Source organism: Bos grunniens, chromosome 29, assembly GCF_055505025.1.
Source record: "Bos grunniens cultivar Pamir isolate PY7600 chromosome 29, Bosgru_T2T1.0, whole genome shotgun sequence".
NCBI classification, from domain to species: Eukaryota; Metazoa; Chordata; class Mammalia; order Artiodactyla; family Bovidae; genus Bos; species Bos grunniens.
The window spans coordinates 51,351,408-51,365,975 of NC_141193.1; the positions used below are offsets into that span (position 1 = coordinate 51,351,408).

The 14,568-nt window shown below is 36.9% G+C and overlaps 1 protein-coding gene and 1 pseudogene across 2 annotated transcripts in view; both read left to right on the forward strand.

The window, feature by feature from the left end:
• The window catches only part of LOC147342664 (ankyrin repeat domain-containing protein 26-like), a 71,669-nt pseudogene that overhangs the window by 46,708 nt on the left and 10,393 nt on the right, over positions 1-14,568 (forward strand). The window contains exons 13-15 of the transcript XR_015157743.1: positions 4,933-5,045; positions 6,971-7,099; positions 14,108-14,406. The product of XR_015157743.1 is annotated as an ankyrin repeat domain-containing protein 26-like (transcript). The remainder of the gene's footprint in view (positions 1-4,932; positions 5,046-6,970; positions 7,100-14,107; positions 14,407-14,568) is intronic.
• On the forward strand, positions 31-3,850 carry LOC147342665 (N-alpha-acetyltransferase 50-like). The gene is given in 2 exon segments (XM_086384036.1): positions 31-650; positions 652-3,850. Coding segments are annotated over 2 exon segments (510 nt in total). The 5' UTR covers positions 31-491; the 3' UTR covers positions 1,003-3,850.

Consider the following 14,568-nt stretch of genomic DNA (forward strand, 5'->3'; position numbering starts at 1 on the left):
AAGTAAACCTCTTAATTTCTGTCATACTGAGAAAAGATTTTATTTTTTTTTACTAGTAATATATAAGAATATTTTGGACAATGTGAAAAGTCTCATTGATTAGCTTATTGTATTTTTATTGATACTGCTTGCTACTAGTACTGTGATTCCTCTATAGAAGAAGTCGACTGAATTCATAAAATTAATGAGTTTTATAGTAAGATTTTAATTTAAAAAATTGTGACAGGCGGCGGGCGGGCGGCGAGTTCCCCGTGTGCACGTGTGGAGAAGCTGCTGCACTAGCGCGGCGGCGGGAGGCACCTCCGCCCCCTCCGGAGACGCAGGGCCGCGCTAAACTCTCGCGGCCTCCGTCACCCGCTCAGCTTCTTGCCTTTGGCGAGGAGGCCGGCTTGTGGGGTTGAGTGGCCCGAGCTGAGGGCGCGGAGAGCTCAGGGCGGCGACGACAACGGCGTTGATATCGGCGGTAACAACGGCCTCAGCAGGCGGGGAAGATGAAAGGTAGCCGGATCGAGCTGGGAGATGTGACACCACACAATATTAAACAGCTGAAGAGATTAAACCAAGTCATCTTTCCAGTCAGCTACAATGACAAGTTCTACAAGGATGTGTTGGAGGTTGGCGAACTAGCAAAACTTGCTTACTTCAATGATAATCGCAGTGGGTGCAGTGTGCTGTAGGGTGGATCATTCACAGAATCAGAAGCGACTTTACATCATGACACTAGGCTGTCTGGCGCCATACCGAAGGCTAGGAATTGGAACTAAAATGTTAAATCATGTCTTAAACATCTGTGAAAAAGATGGCACTTTTGACAACATCTATCTGCATGTCCAGATCAGCAATGAGTCTGCAATTGACTTCTACAGAAAGTTTGGCTTTGAGATTATTGAGACAAAGAAGAACTACTATAAGAGGATAGAGCCCGCAGATGCTCACGTGTTGCAGAAAAACCTCAAGGTCCCTTCTGGCCAGAACGCAGATGTGCAAAAGACAGACAACTGAACAAATTACAGATGAACTTTCTTGCACTTGCTTGTCGCCAAATAAAAGAGAGGCCCATTGATTCCCCGCCCCCCCTTTCTTTTAAAACTTTCCTCCTTCCTTGTTCTTACTTTTCCTCCTTTCAAAACTTGCTTCCCTTTCCTCTAAAAGTTTTAAACTTTTAAGGACTTATTAATCATGTTTGGATTGTTTTAGTTTTCTTATTTTTGTGAGGTGGTTTGATTGTAGGAAGGAAAAGGTATAGATCGGTTTAGTTTCACAGTTAAGATATATATGGTCCCAAAAATTTGAGTGTCAATTTCCTTTTTTTTTTTTTTTAATGTCCTGCTTTCACATTGAAGGGCAGAGCCTACAAAATATTGTATATTTCAAAGGACAAAAAGAAGCAGCAGCAATATCTTGTCCTCTAACTCTTAGACAAGTTTAGTGTGTTTGTGGTACTTTGGGTTTTTAAAGATTTTGTGGGATACTAATCCCTATACATTGCCTTCACTCCACCTTTTGTGCTTCTGAGTATTATCTCAGGAGTTGGGCCATTGTTATCCTTGTAAGAAATACTAAGCTTATTTTGTTCTGTTAAGCAGTTATTTCTTCCTTCCTTGCTGGTGGCTGAAGGTGGGTGGGACAGTTTGAATCAGTAGTATTAGACTTTGGTCTCAGTATGTGAGTTAAACTGCTTTTTGCTAATGAGTGGGCTGGTGCTTAGCAGGTTTGTTTTTCCTGCTGTTGATTGTTACTAGTGGCATTATCTTTTAGCATATGGGCTGGTGAGATTCATTTTTTTTTTTAATATCCCAGCTAGAGATATGGCCTTTAACTGACCTAAAGAGGTTTGTTGTGATCTGCTTTTTTTCCTGTTGTTTTTCTTCAGTAAACACACAGTAGTTGGTCAGACCTTAAATATGGAGTTTGTCCTTTATAGGTCAGTGCCCTTAAATAAACCTGAAGTAGGTATTGTCTCCTGGATATACAAAAAAATACCTAAACGGAAGCTTAGATGGATTTGTGGCACAATAAATGCATTTAATGTCAGCTAACGCAGACTGTTAGAAGTGTGGCCACTGAGCATTTGATTTTAGAGGAAAGAATATTTAGACAGTATTTTTGAGAATAACATAGCTATGCTATGGCTTATCTGTTGGAGAACATCCCAGATTTGCTTACATTCTGTGCCTGTGATACTGAGTTTAAGGATTTGGGGGAGGGGGAATTGTTAAATACATTGCTTCTGTTCTTGGGAAAAGTAGAAGTCTAGAAGTGTTAATAACGTGAATGTCACTGTGACCTCCTGTACCAACAGGACTGGTTTATGCCAGATCATTTTCTGGCACTTAGGGAGTGGCTTTGATTGGTCAGTAACTTTCTGTAAGAAAATAGAAGACCTCTAAAATTTTCAGGCTTTCCTCCATAATTCCATCTCCAATATTTAAAATTTTCTACATTGCCAATACCAGTGGCCTAAGAAATGTTTTCATTAGACTTAAAACAATGCACAGAGCTTGAATTTTCTGTCATTTGACTTTAAAAAGAAGGTTGATTGATAACATTTATCCTCTTGTGTGAATTCTGGCATAAAAGTTTCATCTCTTCAAATACATTGAATGACAAAATTATTTTACACAATGTTTATGCACATCTTATAATCTTAAGTTCTTATTTGAGAATGTGAAAATGCAAGGTACAATAGACTTCAACCGTCTTAGTTGAGTGCCAAGAATAATATAGGAAAGGAAGATAGTTGATGAGTGAGTTCATAGAGTTCTAATCTTAAGATAGTAAAAATGTAGAAAGATCTTGCTGATTTCTTGGGTATCAGTTTCTTAAGCAGTCCAAATCTAAGCTTAGAAGAAAAGTTTAGCATTGAGTACCTTTACCTTCATGGATAAGCTTCAGCTTGCTCTTGCCAAGAGAAGAATGCTTGAGTTACAGAAGGCAAGATTAGTTTGAAGAATTCAGTCTTTTTGTAAACTTCAGATGTCAAAATAGATTTTGATATATAAATGAGTTTTGTGAGATGACACTGCCTCTATTTCTATAAGCATTTCACCTGGACTATCTAATCAGTCCTATGAATGTATCCCTAAATGTGGTTAATGAAAACCGAATAGCTGCCTCATGACAATTAAGTACATATTATTTATGGAGGAAAAAATATTAAAATTTTGAATTGAGTGTGTAGGCTCCCTATCATTTTAGTGTTTCTTTCTCCACACTAGTCACTGACTTTAACCTAAATTGTGTTTGTAAAACGTGAATTGTCCTACATCAGACTTACATGAAATAATTCCATCCATTTATGGAGGAGGATGTAGAGGAGGTAGAAGCTAGGTACACTTTCATGTGCCTAGAAGTCAGTAAAGACTGAAATAATGTCCCATGTTGAGTTGGTTATTTTGAAATACGATAATTATCATTGAGGTAAAATAATTCTATTAACTAGAAGATCACAAGATGTACCCATCGTATTTTTTGGGGAAGATAGTTTTTTTTCTGTGGGGCAAATAGGTAAAATTATATGGTAATTACATTTAGGTTCTAAGGAAAAGAATCTGCAGAGAAATCTATGCAATATATAATTTGTCCAGATTAGTTTTCATTTGGGGAAAGAAGTTCTGAAATATCCCCAAAGCAGTTTACTTGTCAATTCGGAGTCCTCCAAAAATAGAACTAACTATTGGGAAACCGTGGAATGTGGGGTGGAAAAGAAAAGCTCCCTCAGTTTTTTGGAGGGAATAACTTTAAAAATACTTAAATAGCTAAGTTTACTTGGTGCAGTTAAGATTTAAACTTGTTGATTTTAACATTGCTGTTACATCTGAAATAAACTTATGTGATGTTCTGGTAGAAATCTGTGATGTCTGGTAAATGTCAAAGAAATGTAAATGCATTGTGTTGAATTCTGAGATCAGCAGCTATATGTAGTCATTGCCTACTGTTCCCCATACTGTTTTATGTACTTTTACGTTTCTTTAAGATCTAACTTTAATTAAAACAGGCCAAATGTTTTTATTTAATTTTTTAAAAAGTTAAAAAAAAATTGTGACAGTCAGAGGGATGGTACGGGGAAGGAGGAGGTAGGAGGGTTCAGGATGGGGAACACGTGTATACTTGTGGCGGATTCATGTTGATATATAGCAAAACCAATACAATATTGTACAGTTAAAAAATAAAATTAGAAAAAAATTGTGACAGTCCAAAAGCAATATTTTATATAGACCACATTTTGTTTGTTCATTCATCTGTCAATGAAATTCCACCTTCTGACTATTGTTAATAATGCTGCTTTGAACACTGGTACATAAACATCTATTTGAGTCCAGAAATTTGAGTGATGATTTGATTGAGAATTTTGAGTTTCTTATGTAATCCAGATCTTTCTGTGAGATTTTTGAGAATGAATCATTTTAAATATTGTAGTTTGTTCTCTTCATTAAGAAGGAATACTGTCTGTATAGAACCTTTTTTCTAAACGAATGTATTTTTCATTTGTTGGATTTTATTTTAAGAGATGGGGGTTGCATGGGAATTTTTCAAATATTCTTTTAGTAAGGTATGACTTAACAAAACCTGGAATATCTTGAACCATTGATGAAAATTATTTTAGAGCATCTCTAGAAAGTAAAATGTAAATATAGGCAGTCTTTAAAAAAACTTTCATTAACATTTAGTGTTTTATGTGTAAAAGTCTCTATTTTTAACAAATAAATGTTGGCAATTTAAACTCCAGAAAAATGATGAAATGAAAAATCATTTTAAGTTATTTTAGGAAAAGTCAATTTTGAAATCTGTTATTGGTATCAATCAGGTTTAAAAATTGTGTTTACTATAAATTCATATTAGCTTGTGAACTCATGAGAAATAATATTTTTAAGAAAGAATAAGCCTCTCTAGGTGTTTAAAAATAATTTTCCTAAATTGTTTTTTTCTAAGTCTGAGGATGAAAAGGAACAATTAAAGAAATACATTGAATTAAAACAATCTCCGGAAAATAGCTTGGAGCAAGAAAAGAAGAAAAACAGTGAGTTAGAAAAAGAGATTACTGGGTAAGATTTTAATATTTCTGATAATCTCAACTATTAGTAAAAGTATAATTTTATTTTATTTAAATCTTTGGACATAAATTCATTTTTATTTGTATTTTCATAATTAAACACATTATCCTATTTAAAAGTTTACTGTGGAAAGTCAGCACAATCTGAAATGTTTTTGAGTGCAGCAGTGTTATACTTATCTGTAATGATTTCTAAAACAGTGACAACCGTGCCTCTGCATATAGTAATGTCACTCTGTTCCTCATCATCTATGCTGAATTTTTACTTCTACAAAGTATCTTTGTTCCTTTTGGTAGTCCTGCCTTCTTTTAATTGTGTTCCTTCCCTTCATCATTCAAGTAATTTATTATCTAAAAACCTACCTGTGTTATTGTTGAACAACAACACATGTATACCTGTGGCAGATTCATTTCGATATTTGGCAAAACCAATACAATATTATAAAGTTAATATCATATATGAAACGAGTTGCCAGTCCAGGTTCGATGCAGGATATAGGATGCTTGGGGCTAGTGCACTGGGACGACCCAGAGGGATGGTATGGGGAGGGAGGAGGGAGGAGGGTTCAGGATGGGGAACACATGTATACCTGTGGTGGATTCATTTTTATATTTGGCAAAACTAATACAATTTGTAAAGTTTAAAAATAAAATAAAATTTAAAATAATTTTAAAAACAAAAAATTAAAATTGAAAAAAAATAAAATTAAAAAAAAAGTATCTTGATTTGGCTTATATTTTCTTTTTGCCTCAAAATTTTAGTTATCAAATTTACATACAAAAATCTATGTGTAACTTAAAGAATAATAAAATTAGTGACTATGTTTTGATCAGTAAGATAAAAAACTGCTTCTGTTTTTTTTTGCTGAGTACGGTTAACCCTCATCATCTACAGATTCAGCCAACCCTAGATCAAAAGTATTCAGGGAAAAAAATTTGAGAAAGTTCCAAAAAGCAAAACTTGGATTGGTCTCAAGCTGGCAACTATTTCCATAGTGTTTACACTGTATTTATAGCTAGTATTTATTACACTGTATTTATAACTGTATTTAAAATGCTTTTATAACATAAAAGCGTTTATGTTGTATTAGATAATGTAAGTGATCTAGGTATGACTGAAAGTATAGGGAAGATGTGCTTAGAGAGACTTGAGCATCCATGGATTTTGTATCCACAGAGTGTTGGGGGATTTTTCAACCAGTCCTCTGTGGATGCCAAGAGATGATTATACAAAGGGTTCTTCTCTGATTATCATTAATATTTTTCTCTTAATTTTCTATACATTGCTTTGCATTTTGTTAACAATGTGCTGGGCAAGTTTCTACATCTCTTAAAATAGTCTTGAAGAGACTGGTACCCTCTCTCTTTCTTCTGATTTCCTTTCTTCTAAAACTCTCAGCCTGGGTTATTTCCCACTTAACTCAGGCTCCAAAGATTTTTCTTTTTTTTTTTTTTCAATTTTGAGTGAGAATCTTGTTGGTTTTTTGTATCTACTTTCTTTTATTTTTGTAGAGGCTGTGGTCAGTAGGAACAAACATGACTTGTGTCTTTTCAAAAAACATTCATATATCATATCTCTTCATCTTTAGCTTGAATACTGATCTCTGGTTTATAATTAATATTTAATACTAAATTAATATTTCACACTAGCATGCTAAAAATTGACATTAACTTATTTATAAGAACCCATATATTACATATATCACACACAGTTCATTTAAATATGATAAAATTTTTCTTTATAATATTAATCTAAGATTAGAATTTAGTTATTATGCTTTCAAGGAGTATTAAATTTGAACAATGAGAAAGGATTACAATTTATAGATTTGTTTGTTTTATCTGATAGAACATATATCTGTTTAATTATTAAATATCTTCTCTTAAAGAACTTACTCATTCTATACGTTTCTACAGATTTAAGAAACTCTTAAAAATGACAAGAAGGAAGTTAAATGAATATGAAAATGAGAGCTTAGTTTCCATGGAGATTTAAAAACCAGTCAAACTGAAATGGATATTCAAATTAATATGCTAAAACATAAGGTAATTTTTAATTAGTTTTAGAACCCCAAAATCACTTAATTTGGGGAAATATAAATCATTCCATGCTTTGAGCAGTGAAACACAGATTTGTCTATTAATTTTTTAGGTTGGACACCACTAAAAAAGACAGCTTTTCCCTATATCATTTTGAGATAAAAAGGGCACACTCTTGACTCTCTCTGTCTTGAACCCTGGCTGGTGATCTGAAGCTGAGCAGCACAGCATTAATGACCCCAAAGCATCTGTTGTTTTTGGTGACAGGTTTGTTGAAATCTAATGAACATACCATGCAGTTCATTCACTTAAACTGTACACTTCAGTAACTTTATTGTGTTTAAAGAGTTATACAGGTATTACCACGTTAGAACATTTTCATCACCCTCCAAAAAAATCACCCTGTGCCACTTTTCCCTTCCTGACCTTCCCAGCCTGAGGGAACCATGACTCCACTCCCTGACTGTGTAGATGTCCCTTTCTGGACATTTCGTGTCAGTGGAATCACACAATATGGTATCCTTTGTGACTGCCTTCTCTTATTTAGCATAATATTTTCAAGGTACATCTAACATGTATCAGTATTTCCTTGCTTTTATTGCTCAATAATATTCTATTGTATGGACATGCCACATTTTATTTATCCATTCATCATCTGATGGACCTTTGGGGTTGTTTCTACTTTTTGGCTAATGTCAGTAATGTTCCTGCGAACATTTATGTCTAAGTTTTTGGTGTGAACATATTTTTTCACTTCTTTTGGGAATATAGTTATGAATAGAATTGCTGTATTACACAGCAACTCTGTTTAACCTTTTGAGGACCTGCCAAACTGTTTTCCAGCATGGCTGCATCGTTTTATATTTTTATCCAAAGTATGTTATGTAAAACTTTCCCATTTCTATAAATTCCTGTCAGCACTAGTCATTACCTGTCTCTGTGAATATAGCCATCCTAGCAAGTATGAAGTGGCATCTCGTGGTGTTTTATGTCTCTCTCTGAGGAGAGGACAATGAAGATTGAGTTCTAGATTAGTAACTACTCAAAGCTACCCATCTCTTTTAGAATTTCAGTAAATTGAGATGAGGTCAAAAGTCTGATTTTGGTAATTAAACTATTTCTAATTATTTCTTATAGTTCAAATCATATGTCTCATTGCTTACTAGTCTTCATTGTTTTCAACCTTGAGCAGAAATTCTAAGGAGTCACTCCTGCCTATTTGTAAGAAATTGTAATTGAAAGGAACCCTGAAAAAACTTCTTCCTGAATAGTTCTTAAGTCTTCCTTCTAGTTATATGCTTCTTCTCATCAACATTGTCATTAAAAATCTCATCTTTTATTATATTCCAGTTTATAGGAGACCAGTTTCTACCTGCATTTAAGTTATGTTTCTTTATTTTCTCTTTTTCAAAAATCCATTTTTCTGTTTTTTTTTTTTTTCCTTAATTAGCTTTAAGTTTAGTGGCTTCAATAAACAACATTGGTTTCGTTCAAAATCTACACTTAGAAAAAGGTGGCCAGGATGGCTGACTTCTTGTCCCCTTGGCTTCAGGTGGGGCAGCTCGGGGGCTGGGTGTTGGAGTCGGGTGAAAGTGTGTTCATTCTCTTGTCTGATAGTTGGTATCTGTGGTTGGCTGGACTTTGGTGAAGGCAGACAAGTTAAACACCTACCCTGAACACCTAGGCTCTCTTTGCAGCCTGGGCTTACTCGCAACATGGAGCCTGGTTCCCAGGTTGAGAGCCAGGCAGAAGCTCTGCTGCCATGTCTAATCTTGCTTTGCAGTTCACACAGCATCACTTTCATCATCATCTCTTCAATAGGAGCAAATCACTTATACTTGGTCTATATTCTACCTTTTTTACAGAATAAAGTTTTTAAAACTAATGTGTACATTTAGAAACTAGAGCAGTTACTCACTGGCCACAATTTTTTATATTCCTTCCAATGAAAAATACCCTTTTCCCTACCCATTCCCTCACAAGTCTCAGTTGTTAACAGTGTCAGGCCCAGGCTCAAGTAGAGATCTTACCATCTTCATCAGGTACAGATGGCACATGGGGATGAAGTTTCTGGGTGTGATTTCTAGAGTGTGACCCTGTGAGCACAACCCTCTCAGTACTAAGACTTGAGAACTAAAGGGAAAAGTTATCTGCCACCCACACCCCCGCCATTCTACTGAATGACTAGACTCTCCTGTTCTGAAATGGGAAACGGGAGGCACCGTAGTCCATAGCAGCTCTGAGGTCAAGTTTGGTGCTGCTAGCTCTTTGAAGAGGACTTGGTCCTGCCCATAGGAGTGCTTCTCCTTTGCTCTACCCTCTGAGCTCTGTGTGCTGTCCTTTTCATAAGAAATGACCTCTGTCTGTAGCTGAGTCATGTTTCTTAAGCCAGCTTCCTCTTTATTGAACTTCTAAGAAAATCCCAAAGGCCTATTCTCATTTGTATGTCTTGGTCTCTGTTAGGCCAAGCACTTTTTTTTTTTTTTTTTTGCTGCCAAGTTTCTCTTTAAAGCTTTTAGTGTCCTGTGAATTGGATTGGGGTTCACGTCATTGGAGAAGCTACCCTCACAAATCTTTTTTTGAGAGAAGCTCTGCAACTTGGGTTTCTTGTGAAGGTTTGTAGGATGACGCCTTTAAAATTCTTATGCCCTTAAGATCTTTAAAGGAATTTGTGGCACCACCTTAAGTCTTTCCAGGATCTTAATGAAGGGTTTTACTGTCTACAGGCTTCACCTTTAGACCATGTTTTCCTGGTAGCACCCTAGATTTGATCTTAGCCCAGAAGCTTTTTCTCTCTTTTAGCATCATTTGACCACTGGACATATGGAGATGCTATAAAGGAGATAACAGATATTGAACCCAAATATAATTGAGCCTGGCTCCTTTATATTTAATAGTCCCCCTACTTTTTTTTTTGATAGCTTATCTCTCTCCTTGGTACTTTCAGCTGGTTCATAGCAAGAGTCTCTTTTCCCCTGTGTTTCAGTGTCATTTTCTTCTCTTGCCTAGAAGCTGTCATCAGCAGCCTCTTTAAGGGCCATCAGGATTCAGTTTACAATGTCATGAAGCGCTTTGGGTTTTCATTTCTTTCTCTGAATCCATTCAGATCTCACCTACTTCCATGTTGAAAGGCATTCTCACATCTTTTAGTTATTTTTAATGGCATTTTTAATATCAGTATCTGTGCCAGGTATTTATTGCCAGCAAATTGTATAATAAAGCATGTCAAAACCTAGTGGCTCAAAACAGCATTTACTTTGTTCACAAATTTGTGTTGGGGCAAGGCTCAGTTAGTGAAGCCAGCACATTTCTTTTCCAGTCGGCACCAGCTGGGATGTTGTGAAGGTGGGGACCAGAGTCATCTGAAGATTAGTTCATGCACATGTCTGGCAGTTGGAGCCGGCTTTTGGATGGGACATTAGTTGGGGGCAGTCAGTGGGGGCACTGACAAGGTGCTCAGTATGTGGTCTGGGCTTCTTCACAGAATAGTGACTGATGCTAAGGGTGGGCTTTCCCACAGAGCAAAAGTCAATTTCCCCAGACTCTATCCAGTAGAAATCAGTTACTGAGGCCAGCACATATTTAAGGGGAGGGAATTTCAGAGAAAAGTGTCAAAGAATTTGTAGACAGTTTCAGTACCACCACCTCCACTCACCTCGACTTACCGATTAATCATTCTGTCTAAAGCACAGTTCTTTGCAACTCAGTGTCATTGAACCCACAGATTTTGTTTGTTGTTTTGCTTGGTATGTTCTATTCTGTGAAAAGTAACAAATGGTTACAAAAATGAGGCATTGTTTGCTGTTGTTGTTCAGAAAAATGTATGGATCATCTCACTAAGCTGTTAGGAGATGGGATTTCTTTAACCTTTTGAATTATTTTCCTTTGGAATGCAGTTCAAATTAGCAAAAATTATTCATAGTTCAGAAAAAGACTTATGGGATTAGAATCCATATTTATAAGATTTATTAATGAGAGTCTTATTTTCACAATCTTCTTTTGGGAAGCATTTATTAACTCAGCCCTAGATAACTCAATATATATCAAATCAGATCAGATCAGTCACTCAGTCATGTCCGACTCTTTGCGACCCCATGAATCGCAGCATGCCAGGCCTCCCTGTCCATCACCAACTCCTGGAGTTCACTCACACTCACATCCATCGAGTCAGTGATGCCATCCAGCCATATCATCCTCTGTCGTCCCCTTCTCCTCCTGCCCTCAATCCAGCATCAGAGTCTTTTCCAGTGAGTCAACTCTTCGCATGAAGTGGCCAAAGTACTGGAGTTTCAGCTTTAGTATCATTCCTTCCAAAGAAATCCCAGGGCTGATCTCCTTCAGAATTGACTGGTTGGATCTCCTTGCAGTCCAAGGGGCTCTCAAGAGTCTTCTCCAACACCACAGTTCAAAAGCATCAATTCTTCAGTGCTCAGCCTTCTTCACAGTCCAACTCTCACATCCATACATGACCACAGGAAAAACCATAGCCTTGACAAGCGAACTTTTTTGACAAAGTAATGTCTCTGCTTTTCAATATGCTATCTAGGTTGGTCATAATGTTCCTTCCAAGGAGTAAGCATCTTTTAATTTCATGGCTGCAGTCACCATCTGCAGTGATTTTGGAGCCCAGAAAAATAAAGTCTCACACTGTTTCCACTGCTTCCCTATCTATTTCCCATGAAGTGATGGGACCGGATGCCATGATCTTCCTTTTCTGAATATTGAGCTTTAAGCCAACTTTTTCACTCTTCCTTTTCACTTTCATCAAGAGGCTTTTTAGTTCCTCTTCACTTTCTGCCATAAGGGTGGTGTCATCTGCATATCTCAGGTTATTGATATTTCTCCCGACAATCTTGATTCCAGCTTGTATTTCTTCCAGTCCAGCGTTTCTCATATGTACTCTGAATATAAGTTAAATAAACAGGGTGACAATATACAGCCTTGATGAACTCCTTTTCCTATTTGGAACCCTTATGTTGTTCCACGTCCAGTTCTAACTGTTGCTTCCTGACCTGCATACAAATTTTTCAAGAGGCAGATCAGGTGGTCTGGTATTCCCATCTCTTGAAGAATTTTCCACAGTTTATTGTGATCCACACAGTCAAAGGCTTTGGCATAGTCAATAAAGCAGAAATAGATGTTTTTCTGGAACTCTCTTGCTTTTTTTCATGATCCAGCGGATGTTGGCAATTTGATCTCTGGTTCCTCTGCCTTTACTAAAACCAGCTTGAACATCAGGAAGTTCATGGTTCACATATTGCTGAAGCCTGGCTTGGAGAATTTTAAGCATTACTTTACTAGCGTGTGAGATGAGTGCAATTGTGCAGTAGTTTGAGCATTCTTTGGCATTGCCTTTCTTTGGGATTGGAATGAAAACTGCCCTTTTCCAGTCCTGTGGCCACTGCTGAGTTTTCCAAATTTGCTGGCATATTGAGTGCAGCACTTTCACAGCATCATCTTTCAGGATTTGGAATAGCTCAACCAGAATTCCATCACCTCCACTAGCTTTGTTCGTTGTGATACTTTCTAAGGCCCACTTGACTTCACATTCCAGGATGTCTGGCTCTAAGTGAGTGATCACACCATCGTGATTATCTGGGTCGTGAAGATCTTTTTTGTACAGTTCTTCTGTGTATTCTTGCCATCTCTTCTTAATATCTTCTGCTTCTGTTAGGTCCATACCATTTCTGTCCTTTATCGAGCCCATCGTTGCATGAAACATTCCTTTGGTATCTCTGATTTTCTTGAAGAGATCTCTAGTCTTTCCCATTCTGTTGTTTCCTCTATTTCTTTGCATTGATCGCTGAAGAAGGCTTTCTTATCTCTTCTTGCTATTCTTTGGAACTCTACATTCAGATGCTTATATCTTTCCTTTTCTCCTTTGCTTTTCACTTCTCTTCTTTTCACAGCTATTTGTAAGGCCTCCCCAGACAGTCATTTTGCTTTTTTGCATTTCTTTTCCATGGGGATGGTGTTGATCCCTGTCTCCTGTACAGTGTCACAAACCTCATTCCATAGCTCATCAGGCACTCTATCTATCAGATCTAGGCCCTTAAATCTATTTCTCACTTCCACTGTATAATCACAAGGTATTTGCTTTAGGTAATACCTGAATGGTCTAGTGGTTTTCCCTACTTTCTTCAATTTCAGTCTGAATTTGGCAACAAGGAGTTCATGGTCTGAGCCACAGTCAGCTCCTGGTCTTGTTTTTGCTGACCGTATAGAGCTTCTCCATCTTTGGCTGCAAAGAATATAATCAATCTGATTTCGGTGTTGACCATCTGGTGATGTCCATGTGTAGAGTCTTCTCTTGTGTTGTTGGAAGAGGGTGTTTGTTATGACCAGTGCATTTTCTTGGCAAAACTCTATTAGCCTTTGCCCTGCTTCATTCCGTATTCCAAGGCCAAATTTGCCTGTTACTCCAGGTGTTTCTTGACTTCCTACTTTTGCATTCCAGTCCCCTATAATGAAAATGACATCTTTTTTGGGTGTTAGTTTTAAAAGGTCTTGTAGGTCTTCATGGAACCGTTCAACTTCAGCTTCTTCAGCATTACTGGTTGGGGCATAGACTTGGATTACTGTGATGTTGAATGGTTTGCCTTGGAAACGAACAGAGATCATTCCATCATTTTTGAGATTGCATCCAAGTACTGCATTTCGGACTCTTTTGTTGACCAATACAGTATCTCTCAAATTTCTTTAAAACATGGGTCATTAAGATGGGGGGAAGGAGTAAGGGACATTCTACTAAGAGGTGACTTGTTGTCATTTTATGGAGAAAAAATAGAAAACAGTGTAAAATCATGAGCAAATGTTGTGTGACAAAGATGATGACAGTGAAGAATATATTTTGTGACTCTTGGTGGTTTGAACTTCTTTCTTGATTCTCTGAGTAATCCCCGGTCCTACATTCTACAATACAGATGCCATTGTATCTATTTGATCCTGGGTTTGAGTTAGGCTGTGCTCAGTCCACTTGCCTCATTATCAAACAGTATTGTTTTATTTTTGCAGATTGATGATCTTATAGCAGAGCTGGAAACTGCATCTTCAAAATATCTGCACCTGGATGCAAAAAATCAAGTTCTTCGAGAGGAGTTATTATCCATGAGAGGAATGCAAAAGAAATGTGAAAAACTAGAGAAGAATAAAAAGAAGTTGGAACAAGAAGTAGTGAACCTCAGAAGTCATATAGAAATGAATATGATAGAACACAGTCAAGTAGAGCAGTATAAACGGGAGGTTGAAGAAAGGGCGAGACAGGATCTCATAGAGAAATGAAAGGAAGTCAACCTATTTTTGCAGGTTAGTTTGTTCATCTGTCATGTGCTTGAATTCACCTCATTGTAAATTACGTTTTGGATCTATACAGCTTATGTGTTTTCTCTACTTCCCTTAGAGCAGTTGGTTTGGTAGTTTTCTGGAAGGAAGGGGACACTTGTTTCTCCCTTTAAATATTTCTGTTTCCATCACAG